Here is a 22430-nt window from a genome sequence, read left to right as displayed (position 1 = left end):
CAAAAAGTTTGGAATCCGTTAGCTCTTATCTTTCTTAATTTAGATCTGAAAAAGATCCATACGTTTCTGTGATCGGCCCAGAAGTGTGACGATTTGACCCAGAAAGACACAGTTTGTTTACTCACTTGTATTATCTTGTGCAAAGTGCTGATGGGGAGATTTAAACTAGTTGCTGTTACATTATGTCTATTCAAGCATTTCTTCACGCATACTGTATGCTATTCATAAAAAGTTATATTTCTCTGAAATCATAACTGCAGACTACCACTAATGGAAAGGAACAGGCACAAAAAATATATTCTGTTTTTTTCGAAACATGCATCTATGTCAGCGGAAGATTAACTTTTCCTCTACATGCTTTATTTGACGTTAGAGGAGTTTGCTAAATGAGAACGATGATTTCTAAAGCCAGTCTACTCACAGTCCACTACTGAAAAAGCTGCAAGGATAAAGCTATTGTTTCCCTTTTATCAGAGAGAAACTTCAATTATGATCCCAGTGCGTACGTGCATTTTAAAACATGTAAAACCTACGGTTCAAGTTTTGCGTATTCAGCAGTTTCTTTTTGGTTCACTTCCTACAAAAATACACAGCAGGTAGGATTGACCCAGAACAAATCAGTGGAATATTATAAGTCAAGTAAAACTGTCTATGATGTTTAACCGTGTGTGTGCATGTGTGTATGGATGTTTACTGTATATGTGTGCGTGCAATGCAAATGATATGCGAGTCTACACTCATGATGGGTGATGGTGTCATGGTGTGGCTTCACTTGTTCTTCTCCTCCAGTCCGCTCTCCGCTCTCAGGGCCTGGCTGCTGGCTGTAATGAAGCTGATCCAGTGCTGGAGGTCCTCTGGAAACTTGGGACACTCGATCTGCACACACACACAGAAACGTTAGCTGAGTGCTGATCGAGACTGAAGACAAAGGTCTATCGTTTGCACACTTAATGGAAACAATTCGATTTTCATGGAAAGATGCAGAGCCTTTTCAGTTTTTAGGATTTTTTTCTTAATCCTCAGTGATCGTAAATCAAACAGCACATTTACAGTAGAGTCTGACCCATATATTAGCCCATCACAGACATATCGGTGTCCATGTTTATGTTCACTGATATGAAAACTGTAATTTTATAGGATAAAAAATTCAGAACAGAACTGCATTTATGTAAACATGTTGCTTTAAACAAATCATGTTTATTTTCTTCATTAAACTGTGAAATATCAAGCCTCGATAACATTTCTTTGTCTTATAATAGGAATAGGAAAAATGGCCAATTTCTTTTTTTAATTGTTTTTTTAATATATATATCAGCAAATGTATCAGTATTGGAAAATCTTTACTTCCTAATATTGATACTGTATCGGATTTCTATCTGGGTCAGCTTTTTGGCTTAATGAACAAACATTTTGACATTTTGTTGACCAAACCAGAACTGTATTGATTTTTCAAGCAGAAATTCTAAATAGGTAAGTCCTTGGTTGACATAACTACAGTAATTGTTTTACTTCTATTCATAGAACCTTCCCTGCATTTAACTGAAGCCCCCATATGAAGACCCACTATCTATTTTGAAAACTTCTATAAAAGACCAAACAAAAGTATTTAAGAAAAATATGGTTGGTTGCAGAACTACAGCTGTTTACTGATACTTTACTCCATCTTCTGCCTTTACTCACCTTCCTTTTGCATACAAATTCTATAACACTCTCCGGGCTGCAGCGCACCACATTCTGCCTGCAGAGCATGACCGCAGACACAAAGCCGTCTTTCTTGGACACGAAGCGCTGCTCCAAGTAAAAGGCCTTCTCGTCCCATCCCAATACTTTGGTCCGAATCTCAAAAGCCTCGCGGAAGGCCAAGGAGCGCCGGTACCGGATGGTGGAAGCCCCTACCACCATTTTGGCCCCCATCCTGCACGAGGCCATGAACAGCCCGTTTCGCATGTAATGGTGAAAGCGAGCAAAGTCGCACTCCCTCAGGTATCGAGAGTTGTTCATGTGGCCCATGTAGTCCAAGTCATGCGGAAGGACCATGCCATCAATGCTTTGCTCTGCTAGAATGTCCCATATTCTGGGCTGGAACCATGCCTGTATAAAGACCTTGACCCCGCGCAGGAAGTACCATACATCCAGAGTACAGAAGAGCAGGAGGAGGGCTCCAAACACCAGCAGCATCATCTCTCTGAAACAAGACAGATATAAACTATAAACAGACCTGAGGGTCAACATATAAACTTTGACAAATCAATGCTTTATAACAGTATATACTTATTGATATGCTTTAGATTTTTCTTTATCCTCTGATGCTGAGGTGATAGACTATGTTCTCCATGATCAAGCTGGAGTTGTGGGTGTGTCTTGGGGGTTTGCATAGCTTGTGATCAAAGTATTCAAAGTGGATCACATTACATTACGCTTTATTTACATCTTTTGACCGAAGAGTTGATGAGGCTGCGACTGCTACTGGATGTTTTGCGGCCAAAATACATGTTCAGGTATGCTGCTCAGTTATGAACTGTCTAAACAGCTCATATAATGAAGTTGAACTTGTTATATGTAAGTTAACACAGAGTCAACTGTGAAACGACGTGGTGGACCAAAAAGCCAGGTCAGCACAGCAGTGCAAAGGGGGCAATAAATACATTCAAATAAAACCAAGTAGAAAATAACTTAATATAACGAAAGGCAAACACAATACAGCGAAACTACATACATTCGAGGATGCAAGTTCGCAATCATACTGAACCTATGAAAGCCCAACGTGTGCAAACAGAGTCAACAAGAAAAAGTACGGCAGCTAAGCTATTGACCCAGCTGCCGTCTCACTGCTCGACAGGATGGACGGTCGCATTTCTGTTCCCACAGTCGGAACTAAAGCAATCATATATGTGGAGGCAACTTCTAGAAAACAAGGTCTGAGTTACTGAGAATTGATAGATTTTAATAATATCTTGCACTGTAGTAAAAGGTTTGATCTACAGTTTAATATGTCAGAACCTAATTTATCTTATTTGTTTGTCTATTATGGCTTAATGAAGCCCTCTGGTTCCTGGAGCAGGACACAGTGACTACAAACCGTGCAGCCATGTTGTTTGCAGTTGATTTGTTTCTCCTCGTGACATCTTGCTCTTGTATCACTCTGTAAACATGTTCTCTCTCTTATGGACATGTCCTGCTTCACTGTGACCTAATGTTGTCCATCTTTAGAGTCCTGTGTCTGTCTCTTCATGTTAAGCATCTCAACAGCCATGTGTGTGTGTCTCTCTGTGGTTGTATTATAAATGTTATCTTTGTGTGTCATTACAATTTAGGCCCATTCAGTAAACCATCTATTATGCTAATCCCATGTACATCGTATGTAGATTACTCTACATCCCCTTGTTATCCTGAATAAACTTTACTTTGCCTTGTCATAGGAACTCCTCGCTTCTGTTTCTAAATTCACGACCTAAAAATATTAAATCAATGAATCAATGATGATGTAGATGCGAATAAAAACACGAGGATTCGCTTCCAAACCGAATATTATGGGTGAAAAACCCCGGAAGCATCAGCCCTGTGTGAGGATTCACTTCAACCTTGAGGACCGCGGAGCTAGCGCTGCTCCATTCAACCTGCTGTCACAGGCAAATCTGCTAGCTTAGCCGCTAGCCGCGAGCGGACCGTGGCCTCGGCGAGACCACGTCCGGGTTCGAGTATTCTGCTTCTATCGACGCGGGGGATTCGGGCGCTGGCCACGGACACGACAGGGTGTGTGGATGTGGCGGTGGAACCTACCGTGCGCCCCAGACTCACAGCGACCATGAGATGCGAGGCTGCTGCAACTTGAAGAAACCGGTAGAATGAGGGTGCGCGACTTCCGGGTGGTCTGTGACGACGTGAAATCTCATTGGTTGCCGGGGTCGGCATGGTTACGAAGTCATCATCATCCTCAGTCTCATCTTAATTATAACTGTTATTATTATTACTGTTTGGTATATTTTCATTTGCTGGTATTTATAAAATAATTGTTAAGTACGTATTCAATCTTAATATATATTAATACTCCCAAAATTCTAAAGATCTTATTTTATTTTGTTTCCCTGCCTTTTATCAGCCACTGGGTGGAACTGTAGGCAGACAGATAGATATACAGGAAGACAGCCAGATAGAGGGATAGATAGACAGACAGACAAACAGATAGATGGACAGACAGCTATAGAGATAGATGGATAGACACACAGACAGATATACAGACACACAAAGACAGAAGGATAGACAGACATAGAAACAGATATACTTTCATTGTCTGTCCAAAACTGACAGATATTCTCCTTTTAACAGGGCTCAACAAAACATACATATTCACAGAATCTATAAAAAGATTTAAACAAGAATCAACCTGATAGATTTTGTTTGTTCTGTATTTGATTATTTGCAATGAATGAATGAACTACAGTTTGTGTGATGGATTTGTTTTACTGAATACATCACATCCCCATGATGCATCAGTGTCAGCTTGAGTTTGGACAAATAGCAACTGGGATAGTTACACATAGGCACAATGAAAAGTGACGTTTTATATACGTACAGTACGTGAACAGCTCAGTCTGTAGTATTCCTCCTGCCAGTGGCTGAAAGTGTCAGCCTTTCTTTATACCAGTTAGCAGGAAAATACTGATAGCTATATTCAACCTGACTCACTGCCTATTATAGCTCACTGTTCATTTATTCTTCAGCTACTGTTAATGTGATGCCTTTTATTGCTCTTGTAGAATCGGTTTAAAAGATAAATTGCTGTACACCTGGTTTCTACATGGCACAGAGTGACACCGACTTTGATTTGATTGTTACTCAACAACTTTATTTTGTAAAAATTCACAACAGTTGTATTGAATCAATTTCAGATTTGTACCGTTATTTATTTTGCTGTACAGAAAAAAACTCAATCTAAACCCTGTCTTGTTTCTCACTGAAAGTGGGTGAGGAAGTCTGCACCTAAGTGTATAGTGAGATCATAAACGTGGACCAGTGGGAGTTCTAACTAGTTTGAATGCTTCTATGGCTTTTAATGCTAATATGGTACATGAATACATATACTCATGTTACTTCTCTTTAGAGGTAACTTGTTTCTTTTAGTGTTGTCAAGCTCTATATTAAGAGTGAAGTAGGCACAAGCGTGTTACAGTCAAGTAGCCAACAGCAGCAATTATTTCTCTCGGAAGACTTTGAATCCTGTTTATAAGCTGCCCCACAGAACACCAATCTGTTCACAGCTTTATTTGTTCTTGTCCTCCAGTCCGCTCTCTGCCCTGAGGGCCTGGCTGCTGGCTGTGATGAAGTTGACCCAGTGTTGAAGGTCCTCTGGAAACTCAGGGCACTGCACCTGCAACGAGCAGACATCCTTCAATGAGCAAAAGATTGATTCAAACATTACCAGTGTTCAGTTTGCATTTGTATTGAGGCCTCCTCCCCTACCTTCCTCTTGCAAAGATGCTGCATGATCTTGTCGGGGCTGCAGCGGATCACACTCTGCTTGCAGTACATGGCGGCACACACCAGGCCGTCTTTCTTTGACACAAACCTCTGCTCCAGGAAAAAGGCTTTGTCGTCCCAAGTAACGATCCGACTCCGCAGCTCGTAGCCCTCACCGATACACAGAGCCCTTCGGTAGCGGATGGTGGTGGCCCCCACCACCATCGAAGCTCTGAGGGCTCGCACGGCCTTGAACACGCCGTTGCGCGTGTAGAGAGAGAAGCGGGCGAAGTCGCACTCGCGGAGGTAGCGAGCATTGTTCATGTGGCACATGTCGATGTCATTGGAAGTGACCCGGCCTGTCAGCACCTGCTCAGCTGTGACGTCCCAGATCGTGGGCTGGAACCAGGCCCGGGCGATCACAGCCGCCGCTCGCAGGAAGTACCACACATCCAGGCTGCTGAAGAGAGCCAGCAGGGCGCCGAGCACCCAGAGCAACCACCACATCCCTGTGAGAGGACATAAACCAGCAGAGGAAGCAGTGGGGTTACTGGGATGTGTGAGGGACGTCATCTATGTGCCACTCTCATGATATTCCATCCTATTGATGGGAATAAGTACACAGACATATTGGTACCCGAGTTTTTTTCTTTATTTGCCGATATGAAAACCTGTTTTGTAGAATAAATGATGCAGAAAATGTGTGTATTCAAATTACATTAAAACATATATATTCTTAATTCAAGTTTTTTGTATTTGTTTGTATTTATGTTTTCCATTTCTTCAATAAAAATAAATTATCACCAGAAACTCCTTCTCCTCTTTCAGCTCTCTCTTACAGTCTCATGTTTATAGGTGCGCTCCTAGTTCAGCTCTTATCATCTATTTTAATCATTGATTTTTATTATATTTCCTCATCTGTAACTTTTTTTAATCTGTATCTGTGCCATATTGCTTCTTTATCTTCAAATTGCTTTGAGAAGGGTTTCTTATTTTTCATTTAAAAATTGTAAAGCTAACAGTCTTCTGAACGGTGCTGTATGAATAAAGTGTAGTATTATTATTAAATATATAGGTAACAGCTTTAAAGCCGCATATAAGACAGTGGTAGCAAATGAAACCATGGTGATTAATATTTGTGGTCAGGTTTGTGTTGTTTCACCAAAACCAGTGATACTCGTCAGGAGTATTTTTGTTTGGTGTATTTAAGTCAGTATTTCTTACAGAAAGTACGAAGTAGTTCTGAACCACTTGCATCCTGCGGTTCTTTCTGGAGCTGATTCTTTCCAACATGAAGTGACGCTCCAGACCAACCTGATGAGTATCAGTGACTTTTCAGGATCTATTTAAAAAACACACGTGAAGGAATAAACAGGTTCTACAGGATCATCAGGCTCTAGTTCAAACTCTGTTCAAACTGCTTAAACCTCTGAACAAAGTTTGAGAGGTAAACATCAACTAGAAGGTCTTTGACAGGAGTCGATGCCTCGTTCATTTAATTTCAGACGTAAGTGATTCGCAGGTCTGAAGTGAAGTCACCTGTTGGAGCTGCAGTTTCCCCTCTGACTTTACGTAACTGACGTAAACAAGCTGAAATTAAGAGTGAATACTTAAATCCACGAACTCTCACCTGCGGATTCCTGCTGTTTCTAGTCGAACTCGCGGAGTCTGTCCACACACACACAGAGACACACACATATACAATCCCCCACAGCTACACACACCAGAACACACTCCTCCGCTCACTCTCCATACCGGGGTAAAGTTTAACCAGTATTCTTCCGGATACGGTTTTCAAAATAAATATGTATTCCATTATATTTATCAAGAACTGGCGTTTTCAACATCCAATAAAAAACAAAATTTAAAAAGTAGGATTATTATTGTATAAAATGTATTCCAGCATTGGCCATTTCAGATCACGAGTGAGTCTACTGAGTGTTCTTTTTTAAGTGTTAAATATGAGGACATTTGTTCTGAAGGCGACTGAGTCTCTTCTTGTTATCAGGACGTGACGTTGACAAAATTCTTGGCTATGATTGGCTGTTTACTCACCCATTATAATCTACCAGTAAAAGTCATGTAAAGTGTAAATCTCCATTACTTCAGAGTTTATTGCAGGAAACCTTTTAATGCACAGATAATGATCTAATAGTGGTTTTATAAGTCAAGGTTTAATGGTCTTCATTTTGTCTTTGCTTTAAGGGTATTATAAATATTAGATATATTGCAAAAAAATCCCATTTTTCTTCTAAAATCAGTCAGGACTGAAAATATTCAAAAGTAAGCTTCATGTGTCAACACAAATATTACAATTATTGTATTAAAACTAGATATTGATGGTCCAACAGTAAACGTTTTTCAGTTCATATTAGTTCTGCTGAGTTCACGCTACTTGTATTAACAGAAATCCTGGTTGTGAGAACCATAAGTAGCATGTTAAAATGTCTTAAGATATCTGTATATAAAAGTTAAATGAAAATATCTTTACTGTAAAAAAGGAGAAAGGCCATGTCCTTTTTCTTTGTTTTATTGTTGTGTAATCACCATCGAGACAAACTTAACAAACTTTTATTCACCACTCTAAAAGGTAACATTTTCAGCATTGTCACAGAGTATAGGAGCAACTAGCAAACTGGAGAACAAACATCTGACAGCAGAGGAACTATAACATGACTATGATTGTCCATAAAATGCTTAGTTAGAACAACATTACTATAACTGCAACAACTGAAGATTCACTTTATAGTCACTAAGAAACACTTAGAAGCTACATTACATTTATTAGTCTGGTATATATGTTTCTAGAACTGCAACCACTTATCCAATTATGTCAATTCAAACTATTGAAAACTTTATAAGAAACTCTATCAGGTCATTTTAAGGGGATTTTAAGAGATTATCTTGTGCACACATACCGACCCTTTTTTCCTTTTAAGTCCTGAACAATTTGAGTGAAAATCTATCATCAATAAGTTCTCATGTATATTCAACACAGGTCGAACTACTGTGATAATGATGATTGACAGTTTCACTGAATTTGACGAGATCGATGATCCATCACCATTTTCTTCATGTCCCAGTCGGCTCTCACGTAGCAAAGATCAAGGTCGTGTCCTGGGCCAGCCATCGGGTCATACTGGTGTCTGCAAGAGTGTGTACAATCAACTGTGAAAATACAGTACATGGCAATACAGCAGCAGAGATTGAGAGTTGAGATTTATTGTGGGGAGATGGTAGTTATGTCGTTCTAAATTTTATTAATATATAATAGATTAAAAAACGCAAAAAGCAATCAGTTGGGCTCCTTTAAAAACATAATGTTGATAAAGTGGTTATGATTCCTGTTAGTAGCTATTGCTCACTTTTAACTAGAATATCACTCAGTAGTGATAAAACCAACCAAACCAACCAATAAACAAACACACGATTGAAAACATTGGTGCAGGTAACTATTGCCATCAGTAGTAGATTAACTCACCGTTTGAGGTGTTCCTCGATGGCTATGCGTTCATACACGGTGCCGTACACAGTTTTCACGGGATCAATAAACATCTTCTTGGTGAGTGGACAGATTAGATGTTGGGGTATGAACTGCTGCACATGATTCACCAATTTCTTTCGAATAAAAGAAAGAGACAAGACATTAAAGAGTGTGTCAAGAAACCATGTATGTTGATGTTATATGAAAAGTAGGAATACTCCAAAACTTTGAATATCTTAGTTCTCTCACCTTCTCCATGTCATCCAGCGACTTTCCTGCATTAAGCTCAGTGTATTTCTTTGCTTCCAGCAGATACTTCTCACGGTTCGTCAGGAACTCTTCAGCCAAAATGCTTCAAAAAGACGTTCGATATCACATCAGTTACCTCAAATCTCTGAGCACCTTTCTAGTTTATCAATTTGAATAACTCACCTGTCCAGTGGATCATCAGGCTCAGGGATGATGAGCAGTCCATACACAGCATCAAAGATGTCTCTGATGGTAATGTGAGCATTGTAGCTGCGGTCAAAAATGCTGTGGCAGATGCGGCCCACGCTGTTGATGTTGCAATGGTACACCTGCCATCCTGTTAAGGAAATCTTGCAAGCAAAACGTGTACAGTGTATACATCACTTCAATCGCCGTCATAAAATGAGACACGCAAACACACACACACACACACACACATACACCCACAGCTGAAAACAGCTATGCTGTGGAAGCCTGTAATCCCTTTTCAGTTGTTTGTGTTTTGGCAGGATACTCTTGTGACAAATCGAACAAGTGGAGGCTTCACTGGGTATTCAGGACCAAACTGGCAGTACAGCTCAAACACTCCTTTCTCATAGGGCGTGTCAGGAGGGCCCTGCATGAGAATACTCCAGAATGCTGAAGAGATAGAAACAATTATAGAAAAATACTTCACTTTACATTGGAATCATAGGTGGTCCCTTCATGACTTTACAGACTGAACATTATCCTGTCCAGCAATTAACATGTTAGCTTTGATGAGCAAAATTAGGGTCAACATCAACACAAGATATGCCAGTTAAATATCCTGCTTTGTGGAAACAAACAAGAGACAGCGCCACCTACCGAAGTCTGACTCTGATGTGAAGACTCTGAAGAAGGGATGAGGGTCACAGTGCAGGCTCTTCAGCTCCTCCATGATACGTCTGTCCTTTTCCATTAAGCGCTTATCCTTCGCCTCCCGAAGCTTCTTTTTCAAAGCACTGTTTTGAAGAATTAATACTTCAAACGTAATGCTTCTATCTTAAAAAGTCTTACATCATTGTTAATGTTAACATATCACAAGGTTCAGAGGGCCATGTTAGGCTTTGGTTTACATTTTGTTTGCAAATGATCAACAACAAAGTGTGTCTGTGCAAGTTAGTTAAGCATTTGATTTCACTTGACAAAACTATAAATGTATACATTTTTCAGCTCTAGGAAAGTGGGGTTAGGATATTTCACCGTTCTAGGATTGTAGCAGGTCAATCTTTATGTTTTGTATTTATTATACTAATCAAGAAAGGTAACAATATCTTCACTTGATCAGTTTTATTATTAGTATCCAGAGGATGTTTGTGTCCATCTCTCACCTCTCTGTCCCGGTCACTTTGTTGCTTAGCTGGGTTGGCAAGGATGTATCTGGATACTCATCATATCCGGTGGTTTCAAAGATACTCATTAAAGTAGGCTATAACAGGGAATAACAGGTTTAAAATCAATGAACAAACAATGACAAGGTTGATTTGTTTAATTAAGAGTATTTTTCATACTGCCACTGACCTCACTGACAGACGACGCATCAAGTTTTTTCTTTGGTTTCCTCTGATCCAAAGACAGGACTGTCTCGATCTCGAAGAGCTTCAAACCCTCTTTGGTTGTCTGTGGTTTGAAACAGCAGCCGCCTGGAGGCAAAATGCACGTGTGGTATAAAGATGCAGTGAATATCTGATTGAGTGTTAAAGCTAGGACTTGCAGTGGTGTGCGGTTTAGAAAATGTGACTATTAATTATTGTTGGCTTCACTGAGGAGGTGATGACTGTCTGTAATTTAGGGCTTCCTCAGGCCCTCAAGCGTCAAGCTGATAGTTTGAACGATTCTGGAGAAGTGGGAGCCACAGGCGGACCAATTTTTGTAATTTGTAGATAGATTTGACAACAATACTCAGCTGAGTATGAACGCCTGCCTGTTGCATTGCTGATTCCATGGAGCATATTGTTCTCCACATTTCCAAGAAGGATTGAATCCACAACGATGTCAGATTTTAACAGCTTGGCTGTAATGGCAACTGGATCCATCGAGGATCTGTGGGAAGAGGAAAACGTTCAGTATACAGTTTAAGACAATAAGATGAACCGATGACAACATTTATGAACAGCTTTACTTAAAAGTTATTCTGTGAAATACATGTATTAGAATGGTTGATCCTAGCCCCTAACCATTCAGAAACTATGAGAGATTACAGAATCAACAATCTTATTAGCTGCCTGGCAATTACAAATTAGCATCAGTCAACGCCTGCTCAACTAAAGGCATGGTAAGCATTTCATATGTATTTTTGTAGTATATGTAAAAGGTGGTAGTGTATTACATTAGAACATAGAAGGACTATTACCCAGAATCATTTCCATCAGTGAGGCAGATGATGCGAAGTCGACATTTTGGAAACTTTGTCTTGACCTTTTCCAGCTCGGACAAGCCGCGTCGTAGGGCATCATACAGCAGAGTGCATCCATTCGGTTGAAGGACACGGATGAACTCCTTCAAATGAAAAGAAAAACTCTTAATCGTTGAACTTTTGTTACTGGGTACACAACATCAAAAATTAGATGCAACTATTCCCAGAAAGAACCCTCCTTTGCCTCTGATTTCTTTACCTTGAACTTTTCCAGGTTTTCAGAGTTTTCACCATTGAGTCAAAACTCACGAGACCAATGACATGATGGAAATCATAAGCCATGCTTCTTGATGCAAAGTTGTCGAAGAGCTCCTTCACAGCATTCATTTTCTTTATCCCTGCATTTCCATAGCACTCCTCTTCCATGGATGAGCTTGTATCTATTAGGACCTGATGAAAATAACAAAACAAATTCACATAATAAACAGATATTGACAATGTGTTTTGTATTGTCTCAAGTGAATTTGAATTTTTCTCTGTTCCAGTGTCCTTTAAGTCAAAACTTAGCCAGGCAGTGTTATACCAGTATGGCTTCATTTGGAGTCCTAGTTGTGACAAATGATCCATCTTCTCTATGGTCACCAGTGCTGTGTTCGATGTCCAAAAAAGTAAAAATAAAAAAGGGGGTTAAACATTTTTACATTTAGATTGTCAGTTTCATACAGGATAGACAGAAATACTAATACTTTGGATGACAGTTGATTTAAATATACAGCAATGAAGTGTTGTGAAAGGTTTTGGAAGCTGCAATGTATAAGTCAATTAGAAACTCATGTTGTGTTATCTTAAAGGACTAGAATTACAGCACGTATGCCTCCACCAACCAGTGTAGTTCCTTTGTATATTTTTACATACTCTTTTTACAGATTCATATAATAGGTCCCAATAGACTTTGCCTTTGACAACTGAAACACAATCACTTCATCATTGAGTCCAAGTGACAACTGATCAAAAGTTTGAGATATCACATTGAAGAGGCAGAAAAAATGTTTGAGGTCACTGTGACCTTGACCGTTGATGTCCAGGCACCAAAATCGAATCTGTTCATCTTTGAGTGAATGTTTGAGGAAAATTTTAGGAAATTCCCTCAAGGCATTCTTGACATATTGAGTTCACAGGAATGGGATGGACAGATTACCCAAAAAAATATAAGTAAACCTTGAATAAAAATGTAAACTAACAATTTAGTAGCACTTAAATGGCACTTACTTAAAGCACTTTTAGATATGCATTTTTGAAGAAATTGTACTTTCAAGATTATTGTTATTCTGTGTTGGTACCCTCATGGTTGAATGCTTATTGTAAGTCTCTTTGGATAAAAAGCGTCAGCTAAATGAATATTGCATACTGATTTCATTATGGTTGTTTTTATGCACTGTAATTCGGATGCTTACTTGGCCGCCAGTACATTCACATCCACTTCAATGCTCTTGCCATCCAGACAGTTGTGCACCATGATCATATCTGTGGATCCTTTGCTTTTATAAAGATAAACACCAAGGTTATCTGCAAAGAGAAAGAAGCACATCAAGAGCATGAAACCTTTTTGAAACATGCTGAAGGGAGGGTGCTACAGACTGATTTAATTGGGTACCTTCACTCAGCAGAACAAGGCAGACCTTATTCTCTCCAAGCTTCTTCAGATGTAGGGGTGGGGTCACATTGAGATGAGGGAAAGACTTCAATCTTTCAACCATTTCTCCAAAAGTCAACTGTTCATGGACCTGAAAGCTGTCATGTGATTGCTTATTGTAGAGATTAAAGAATGAAGCATAACCATATGTCTTAACTAAAACATTTTTTAAATGTATTTTAAAAACAAAGCACTGAAATACTTAATAGGAGGCTTTCCAGTTAGTATTTATATGTATAAAAATACAAAATGAACAAAAATAAAATAAAGTTTAATTTCAGTAGTTTAATGGAAAGTAAAACTTGATGGTACATACTTCTGACCGGTTATCTTTTCATTACTAATCCAGAGATGATAGGTCTTGATGAGGGGAGGCAAGCTGAGCAGGATTTTCTCAATGTCAGTGGCTCTCTGTAATGAGGTCTCTCGCAAAATCTCTTCTGTGCAGTTTGGGATTTTCACCCCATCTAATAAACAAAGACAGAACATGAAATCAAGCAAAAAATAAAACACATGCTTTCAATAAGCAAGTTTTTTGAAGCCACCGTGACCTTGACCTTCGACCATATCAATGAAATCAATTTCGCAGTGAGTCCAAGTGAATTGTGCCAGATGTAATGTAATTCCCTATGGGCTGTCCTAACATGTCACATTCACAGTAACATGAGGTCTCTGTGACTTTGCCCTTTGACCCACAGGCACCAAAATCTAATCAGTTCATCTTTGAGTGCAAGTGGAAGTTTTTACCAAGTTTTAAGATATTCTGTCAAGAACAACATAAACATACTTTGTGAGGCCATTATGACCTTTGGCTACCTAGATGAAATCCAAGTTCAAGTGAAAGTTTTCATACTCATGAATGCGATATCTCAAGGCATTCTTGAGATATTGCATTCAGAGGATGGGACAGACAAACAGAAACTTAAATGTACTGCAGTTACAATAGTTTGGTGGTATTATGACTTTTCATAGTTTTTACTGTTTTCACCCTGGCATGTTTGTTGTCAGCAGGATGAGGCAAAAACCACATTACTGATTTCCACAAGACTTAATGAAAAGATGTGGCATGGGCTAAGAAGGAACCAATAAATGATGGCACTTGAGTGCTTTAAACTTTTTATTATCACCAGTATCCCAAGGAATAATTTATATATTTCAGTTTTACCTTTGATTTTCTGGAGAATGAATGCTCGTTCAAAGGCAACTGGCACTCCAGGCACTCTCACTGGTTCACGGAAACGTTTGTTGTCTTGAGATGTGAGCGAGACTTCTGCGTAGTTCTCAAAGTCTGATATTTGTTGCTATTCAAATAGGAAAACACATTAGTGATTACCTGGGAATCCGATTTAGGACACATTGGGGAATACAATCAAGTACAGTACAGTAACAACCAAAAGCTCAGGATAATCTCAACCTCCCCGATTGTGTAAAAAGATATTGATATCTACACAAAATATATAAAGTTTCAATTAGAAATTACAGAAGCCCAGTTACCTCAAACCCCACAATCATCATACCTGTGATCTTGAGATGAGATGTGCCCAGCAGAACAATGAATTCTCAAAGACATGCACGTCCTTGATGACTTTCTCCCCTCGTTCCAAGCCAAGTTGGGGCAAAAGCTCTCTGAAGAGCACGTACAAGCCTTCAACTATTGAAATCTGCAGCAATGCAACAAGTATGTGTGAAGTAATCAGGATTACATTTCAAAATATTGACTTTAGGTACAAAACCAAGTACAATTTTGTTATTGCTAAAACAATACCGCCTCATACTGTTTACTGTCATACCTTTTGATTCCTTGTCATCCTTTCATTCCTGCTGAGTAGCTGATGCAAACTTTGGGCAAGAGGGTTACATCCAGTCAGTCTCCGGATGTAGCCAATCAATTTATTTTGTATTGTTGGATGATACCTTTTCTAAAAGTTAAAAAACAGATGCACTTAAAATCAGTGTGAAGAACATTGGAGAAGGAACCTACAAAATGAACCATCAGTATTGTTAGATAAGCCAACCTTTCAGATTAGTTTGAATTAATTTAGGACAAAGGCAACGTGCCAAATCTAGAGCAACCTCCTGATTTGATTATCAGCTGTTTTTTATGGACTATTCAGGGTCAGCCAATAGCCTCCACTTTGTTGTAGAAGGAGGTGTGTGTGTCTGTGTACCAAAATAAGATTATCAACATCCATCTTTAGGGTGTTAGTGATACAGGTCTGAACTCACACATCCTGAATGAGTCCCAAAATCTGGTCGCTTAGTCCACATTTGGAGGTGGTTTTGCGACTGGTCCTTTTTTGCTGTTTGTACACATTTATTGACATACAGGCACATCTGTAAACTCAGACCGGGTTAAAACTAAAGAATTTGCTCTTCGTGACACAAATTATATATTTGCCAGTTCCGATCCCAAGCGGTCAAAGGAGACCCATTCAGGATCTATTTGAATGTCAGGTGTGGATACACGTACTAAGAGATGTGACTTGTGATCCCCCAGGATGGACGTTAACACCAGGTCTGAACAGGGCAATCGATACTAAAGTAAAGACGGTCATGATAGCAGGAGCATGGAAACAATATAATATCAACACTGCTTACAACAACGTAAAGTGAGGACAGGAACACACTGATTCCTTTCTTGGTTTGCTGGACTGAAGGCACAACATCATTAATGAAGAAAGAATCATTGAATGACATCTCATCATCTGTGTATAAAGAGAAGGCAACAGTTGACCCCTCAGAGATTCCACAGCTTTCCAGTTTGTCACATCCGTCACGTTGACCTCTGCAAGTAAAATAAGCACAACAGAGAACAGAGGTAGTGCCTGAGTACCAAGTTCTTCACGATAAAAGAAACACTTCAATGGTTATGGAGGTAATTCTGAATTACTTGTATTGAAGGACGTGTGCTGGAATTCCACTTGCATTTGCCAACTTGAGTCTAAGACTGGTTATGGTGTCGTTTTTTAAGTTCACCATCACGTCGAAATCTCCCTAAACAAGTCAACAAAACATATGCAAAATACAGATTCAACTCCATTCAATTTATAAACCCTATATGTTATTGATATTACATTGATTAAATTGATGAAGGAAGGGGGGGGGGGGTTGCTTGGTTTGTCACCTGGGACATTTGCTTTTCTGACTTACACATAACATTGTTTTAGAGTAAATTAACACCAAATCTACTTTAAGTTAATAATTTCATGTACACTCAAACTTGTTTACATTATCACCATGTCCTATTTCGGAGTGTTAATTACAACAGAAGTAATTTTCCATTTTCCAGAGAAAATATGGAACCTAATGTATTTCTATGTGTTCTTTTGGTTGTCCTCTGACCTATCAAGCACCAGCCCATCTGGCACCAGCAATCATAACCTTAAACTGAGCTATGGTTAGTGATTGAGTTGACTAGTGTTTCATTATCAAATCACTTAGTAATTTCTTTAAGAATATCACTTAAAATTACTTGTATCACAAGCAAGACGCACCCTGAGCATGATGTGGCATCGGATAACCTCCTCTCCAGGTGTTTTGACAAACTCCCCTCTGAGTGTCTGAGGAGCATATTTCAGGTTTTCCTTTGGTGTAAAAATGGCATAGATCATATCTCCACTTTGAATGTATCTCTCTTTCAGAGACCCTGTAAGAAGAGACAATAAAAAGATTGTACTGAAGCACAGTACAAGTTTTCTTGTGTCCTGCACTGTGGTTCTACTTGTTTGACCCCAAATGAGAGAGCGAGAGAGACAGAGAGAGAGAGAGAGAAAAAAGTAGTGTGTAAGTATTTACCCTGAAGTGCTGGGACTACCATGCAGATGCTGCGTAATGCGGTTACAGTAAATAACCCCTTATAGTGATCGGTTTAGTTTGTAAAAACGTGATCACTGTAAGCAGTTTCCACACTGTATGTTTGTACACAGAACATAACAGAAAGTTTTCAATCTGATCAAAAGAAATTGAGGTACACCACCCTGTCACCTAGCTACTTCAAATGTAAAATGGCTGCTCACACGTGTTGAAGAAAGGATCATCTGTCAAGGGCATCCCGTCAATCGTGTAGAGACAGACTCCTGTGTTGCTGCCCACGTTTTCAAGATGACAGATCCTCAACATGAGATCTTCAACAGTGTTTTGAGTTGGACCCATATCTGAATAAAAAAATGTAAAAAACTATTAAATTGTGCTGCTTTAGAGTGGCCTATTCAGGACTAGGCTTGGAAGCAGCTCTCTGCTCAAAATCACAAAACAGTTGTAAGTAAGTTGTGCCTATACTGTACACTGTAGATAAGTAAATGAAATTAACAAAATAAATAATACAAATAATAAAAATGCATTACAAGGTTTGTTCCTCTTACCTGTAATACGTTTTGGTTTAGGACATTTAGGGTACTTGTACTAAAGGAAGAATGCCTCCCTTGGTTTTTGCACAGATGCCACAGTTTGAACTTGGCTATTAGAAGCTTGGGGTCTTTCAATGTTGTTTTTCAACGCCACAAAACGATTATTTTCCACGCGACTCAAACCTGTAAAAATAGAGAAAACATTTTCCCCTGCAACTTTCAAAAAGTCTTACACATGTTACAGTATTTATCTTACACAGCTGTCTGAGGCCTTCTTACATTTCCAACAATTTGTTTTCTTTCCTTGTTTGGGCCATATACATGTGATGTACATAAGTCTATTGCTGCAGCCAACCAAGGTTATTGTGTGCATGAGGTTTGACCTAAGTGCAGTGGCAATGATTATTGATATCATTTTGCCCAGCCCAAGAAGATACGGATGTTTCCATAGCATCAATAAACAATTTAGCTCTAAATGATTATGTTTACTTATTTCTGCTTAGCCCCGACATATGTATTGTAAGTATTTTTCAAACAAAAACCTTGTTTCTCTTTATACCATTGTAATGCAATGCAGGGCAACATACAGCCTTTCAATATTACTGAGAAGAGTTTAATTGGTTGTGACTGTGAGGCTGTACCTTATTATGGTGTTGCCCTTCTTCTTTTGTGTACATGGAAAAACACCTCAGGACTTACACTTCTAACTTATCTTCCTCTTAAATTGTCGAGTTGTGGAATTGCCAGTAAAATACAAATTAGGACAAGAAATATAATTTAACTAAAGTTATTTTCCATTGACTGGTGACAACATGTCTTTAACAGCTCATCGGTGGTTGTATGATGGTGTGGCCTAGGGGGTGTGGCCTAGGGGGTAGAGTGGTCATTCTCCAACAAGAAGGTCGGGGGTTCAATCCCCACTCTTCCCCATCTGCATGCCGAAGTATCCTTGGCAAGATACTGAACCCCCTCAATGGCCCCTCATAAATGTCGAGTGTACTAATAGTAAGTCGCTTTGGACAAAAGCGTCAGCCAAATGACATGTAATGTGATGTAATGATGAAGTCAGACAAGAAAAACAAGTCAGATGAGTACTTAAGTGTTCCAGGAGGCTACAGTTCCCCTTTCACGCAAACATATATTTACATAGGTTTGCATATTTATAACTTTCATTTTCTAACCAAGCATCATATGAAACTGAAAACTTAACCCTTTCAACACTCTTACCTAAGTTATGTAGATCTTCATCTGTCACACATCCAGCAAATCTCTGACATCTTTTACACCCAGCTGAAGGAACTGATTGTAGTACGACTCGAGTCTGACCTGTTTCAGTAGGTTGAATATTTGATCCATCTAAAAAAAGACATTGAGAGAATAATAATTTATTTACATTCAGTCTGAAATAACAATATGGCAAATTAAATAAATATATACAGTCAATATCATATAAATCAATATATTATAAAATTCTATCTACAATGCTGCCCTCATTGCAAACTGAAGATAGTGCCATTATCCAGTGGGATAAAAAATGATAATCAAATTATAGAAAACATGTTATAAACATGATATAATTCATACTCTATGAGTTACCAAGTGAGAAATTAAATGCGTTTGACTGGAACAGTCAATTCAGAGGGAGTATATGACTGAAGGACAACCAGCATTAATCAGCATCCCTGTATATCTGCCAGTGTTGAAAGGTTTTATGCAGCACATATACTCATTTACTCATTCTCTTGAGTAGGGTTTGGTTTATAAGAAAACAAAACCTATGAAAGTGAAACCAAACAGAATAGGTTATTAATGGAAACTGTAGAAAAGGAGTCATGGAAATCGTAGATTAAATGAACACTGTGTTTTACAGAGGTCTACGGCTTCATGTTCAATTAGGATCCAATTTTATACTGACTTTGACATATAATAATGAGAGGAATGTCCCTTTAAAATGAATATGCTTTCTATCTGAATTTTGAAGCACAGTTTTATAGTGAATGACTAATAAATTATTAGAATAAAGGGAATTCTGATCTTAACAGTTAATGAAGCTTCATAAACATATTTTAAGTCCCTTAAATTAAAATGAACGACGAAGTAATTTCAGAACACACCTGTGGTTTTGTTTTCTCACCTGCCACAGACACTTCAGCCTCCTTCCCAGCTGGTGGGAGCACCTTCTCCCTCAGCTGATCTGAAGCTGGGATCACTTTATGAGCCTTTCCATGGAAGCGTTCATCGTGGACTCTCAGGTGAGCCACACAGAACGACTGAGAGCAAACCAGGCAGGACTTCACAGCTTTGCTCTTTCCGCCTGTACAAACGCTGCAATTCACATCACCTGGGTTGGCCAAAGTTCGGACTGAGGCGTCAGATCTGCTTTGCTGAAACTGTTCCACCAGTTCAGCCAGAACCATGTTTCTACGCAGCAAAGGTCTGAGATTAAACACATGCCGGCACTGAGGGCAGCTGTACTTGCTTATCTGCTCTGTCGTGTTCCAGTGCCTATCAATACAGCCCAGACAATAGCTGTGTCCACAGGGGATTGTCACCGGGTCTTTCAAAATGTCCAGGCACACGGAACAACAGAACTGGTTGCGTTCAACGGAAACTGTTGCTGCTGTCATTTCCTCCACTCTCCAACAGAAACTGGAAAGGGAATAAGATTGTAGTTCACGGTTGTGTTGATCACAGCGTCTCAGGTTTCATCTGCTGCACCCTGATGCCTCCAGATACCTGCACACCTGGAAATGGGCTGTCCAATAAACAGCATCTGATCGCCATAAAAGCTGTTGAACTTTGCCTTTGTGCAGCAGTGGGTGATGCGGTTTCAGGGTTGGGTTCAGAGACAGCCCGTTCCAAACAGGGCATGTTTAGAGCAATGCACACGTATAATAAGTCATTATGTCTACTATTTAACAACACTGGGGCACAAACATACACACAAAAATACTGACGTACGCCATTTGTCAGGAACAGCAGAGTCATGGTGCAGAAACAAAGACTGAGAGAGAGAGAGAGAGAGAGAGAGAGAGAGAGAGAGAGAGAGAGAGAGAGAGAGAGAGACATATACAGCTTCTTCTCTAAGAGAGAGTAAATTCGACTTTTTCCTTACCTCAGCTCAAAGGCTAGAAATATGAACTATAATCCACCGAAGGGATGATTTTAATTATGAATGTATTGATATAGATTAGTGGTTTAAGGCTGGACCAGCAGTGTTGCTTCTCCCTTCTCCTTTTAAGAAATCATTTGTGAATCTATGTTTCTCATTGAAAGTCTGTTTATCATTCATTGTAGTTTCTACAAATATATTTTATGTTTGGTTTTTCAAAAAAATATTCAAAATAACTAAACACATCAAATCAAATCTATAATAAATCACTAACCACATCTGAATGAAACACACACCCATGTGCTAACAACAATATGCCGCCACAGTGCAAGTAGCATCCAAACCAAGACATTAACTTTAGCTAACATTAGCTTGAATGAGTTTCCAACCATTATTCAAATTTCTTTCAAAGGCTTTAAAAGAAACACAGAATTCATAATTATACTTGAAGATGAGCACACTGACCTTGGGGCCTTGTTAACGTGGACTGTTCCTACAGCTAGCTAACATTTTATGTTAATGCTAAAAGACTGGCTCAGTAAAACATAGCTAGCTTTGCTAACTGTGTCGACTAGCTTAGCTAAAAAACTAGCCTGGGACAGTTATACTAATGTTTATAAGTGTTATTGTTTCCTTCTAAGACAAGATGGCGGCAAAATCTAAATTCCCTCATTAATCAGGATTACCTCCTGAGGATTACCCACCTGAAAAGAAATCAGTTCAATCAACACGTCAACACTTCCTGGATCCACTTCACAGTAAAAACCATTAGTTTTAAACTGATTAAAATAAATTAATCCTAAATACATCATCACTACATTTGTCTCTGACTAACCTTCATAATTATAATTGGTGAATTTTCATAATCATTATCCAAGGTTTTCTAAATTATTTATTTCTATCTTTTTTAAATTATGTTCATGGCCGATTGTCTACATTCTTCAAGCTTAATTTACAGATAATTCTATTCACTGCAGATTTCACTTAATTTGATTAGAACATGCTCCTTAACCTACCTGACTTCACAAAAGACGGTGACACCTGAATAAACGATGTTGAAGCAGGACTCCATGATGGTCTGTTTTTTAACTGAATTAATCAATGTTTTATTTTTATTGCACCACACTTCACATATTTATCACAGTGATAATCTATGTCAACACGTTCATTAAAATTGCCTCTGATAAAGCGCTGACAACAGGCCAATGGTACAAAAGACATTTGGACTGACAAAGTAGGAAAAGAACACGTGTCAATAAAAACCAAAACTCAAAATTGTTAGCTTCACCTGCAGTTTTCCTTCCCTCTCAAAATTCAAATGTTTCCTATGAAATGAAGTATTTTTGCACTTTTCCCTGTTTTAACAACCAATGTTTTTCCATCAAATATGTGGACACAACAAGAACTGAAATAAAATCTTGACCTAAACTGAAACCTTTTAATAAAATAAATAACAGGTATAACTGAGAAATTATTAAATTTCTCCACATACAGCAAGTATGCAAATCAACATCAACACATCAATTAATCAATCAATCAAATTTTATTTGTATAGCCCATATTCACAAATCACAATTTGTCTCAAAGGGCTTTAACATGGTGTGACATCCTCTGTCCTTAACCCTCAACAAGAGTAAGGAAAAACTACTAAAAACCCTCACATCATGCTTCCAAGTTTGTATTTGATGAAAGACAACACTAAACACTTTCTC

General features: G+C 38.8%; 3 protein-coding genes across 5 annotated transcripts; all 3 read right to left on the bottom strand.

Moving 5' to 3' along the window:
- Positions 1-533: 533 nt before the first annotated feature.
- On the bottom strand, positions 534-3867 carry LOC133967966 (protein THEM6-like). Its single transcript, XM_062403703.1, has 3 exons — positions 3781-3867; positions 1681-2185; positions 534-876 (listed from the first exon to the last, which is right to left on the bottom strand). Exons 2-3 carry the CDS (start codon positions 2179-2181, stop codon positions 769-771), a joined length of 609 nt encoding a protein of 202 aa, XP_062259687.1. The 5' UTR covers positions 2182-2185; positions 3781-3867; the 3' UTR covers positions 534-768.
- A 952-nt stretch (positions 3868-4819) lies between these two features.
- On the bottom strand, positions 4820-7244 carry LOC133968886 (protein THEM6-like). The gene is made up of 3 exons (XM_062405127.1): positions 7088-7244; positions 5461-5966; positions 4820-5368 (listed from the first exon to the last, which is right to left on the bottom strand). Exons 2-3 carry the CDS (start codon positions 5962-5964, stop codon positions 5261-5263), a joined length of 612 nt encoding a protein of 203 aa, XP_062261111.1. The 5' UTR covers positions 5965-5966; positions 7088-7244; the 3' UTR covers positions 4820-5260.
- A 727-nt stretch (positions 7245-7971) lies between these two features.
- Positions 7972-17732, bottom strand: LOC133968687 (uncharacterized). 3 transcript variants are annotated; one of them, XR_009924122.1, is made up of 16 exons: positions 17622-17732; positions 17277-17414; positions 16755-16906; positions 16151-16254; positions 15859-16045; positions 15051-15179; positions 14778-14921; positions 14426-14561; positions 13577-13727; positions 13222-13358; positions 13022-13133; positions 12151-12214; positions 11827-12017; positions 11565-11710; positions 11136-11254; positions 10733-10854 (listed from the first exon to the last, which is right to left on the bottom strand). XR_009924122.1 is itself a non-coding variant. In XM_062404861.1 (10 exons), the coding sequence occupies exons 2-10, from the start codon at positions 11245-11247 to the stop codon at positions 8489-8491; spliced, it is 1095 nt and encodes a 364-aa protein (XP_062260845.1). In that variant the 5' UTR covers positions 11248-11254; positions 11565-11685; the 3' UTR covers positions 7972-8488. The 3 variants fall into 3 exon arrangements, 1 of the variants encoding a protein (XP_062260845.1); XR_009924123.1 differs by lacking the exons at positions 16151-16254; positions 16755-16906; positions 17277-17414; positions 17622-17732 and having other exon boundaries at positions 15051-15999; XM_062404861.1 differs by lacking the exons at positions 11827-12017; positions 12151-12214; positions 13022-13133; ... (8 more) ...; positions 17277-17414; positions 17622-17732 and adding exons at positions 7972-8603; positions 8939-9075; positions 9191-9293; ... (2 more) ...; positions 10037-10173; positions 10543-10640 and having other exon boundaries at positions 11565-11685.
- Positions 17733-22430: the final 4698 nt, after the last annotated feature.

This window comes from Platichthys flesus, chromosome 14 (assembly GCF_949316205.1).
Source record: "Platichthys flesus chromosome 14, fPlaFle2.1, whole genome shotgun sequence".
Lineage (NCBI taxonomy): Eukaryota > Metazoa > Chordata > Actinopteri > Pleuronectiformes > Pleuronectidae > Platichthys > Platichthys flesus.
The sequence above is the reverse complement of the archived record's forward strand: the minus strand, read 5'-3'. Positions and strand labels throughout refer to the sequence as shown.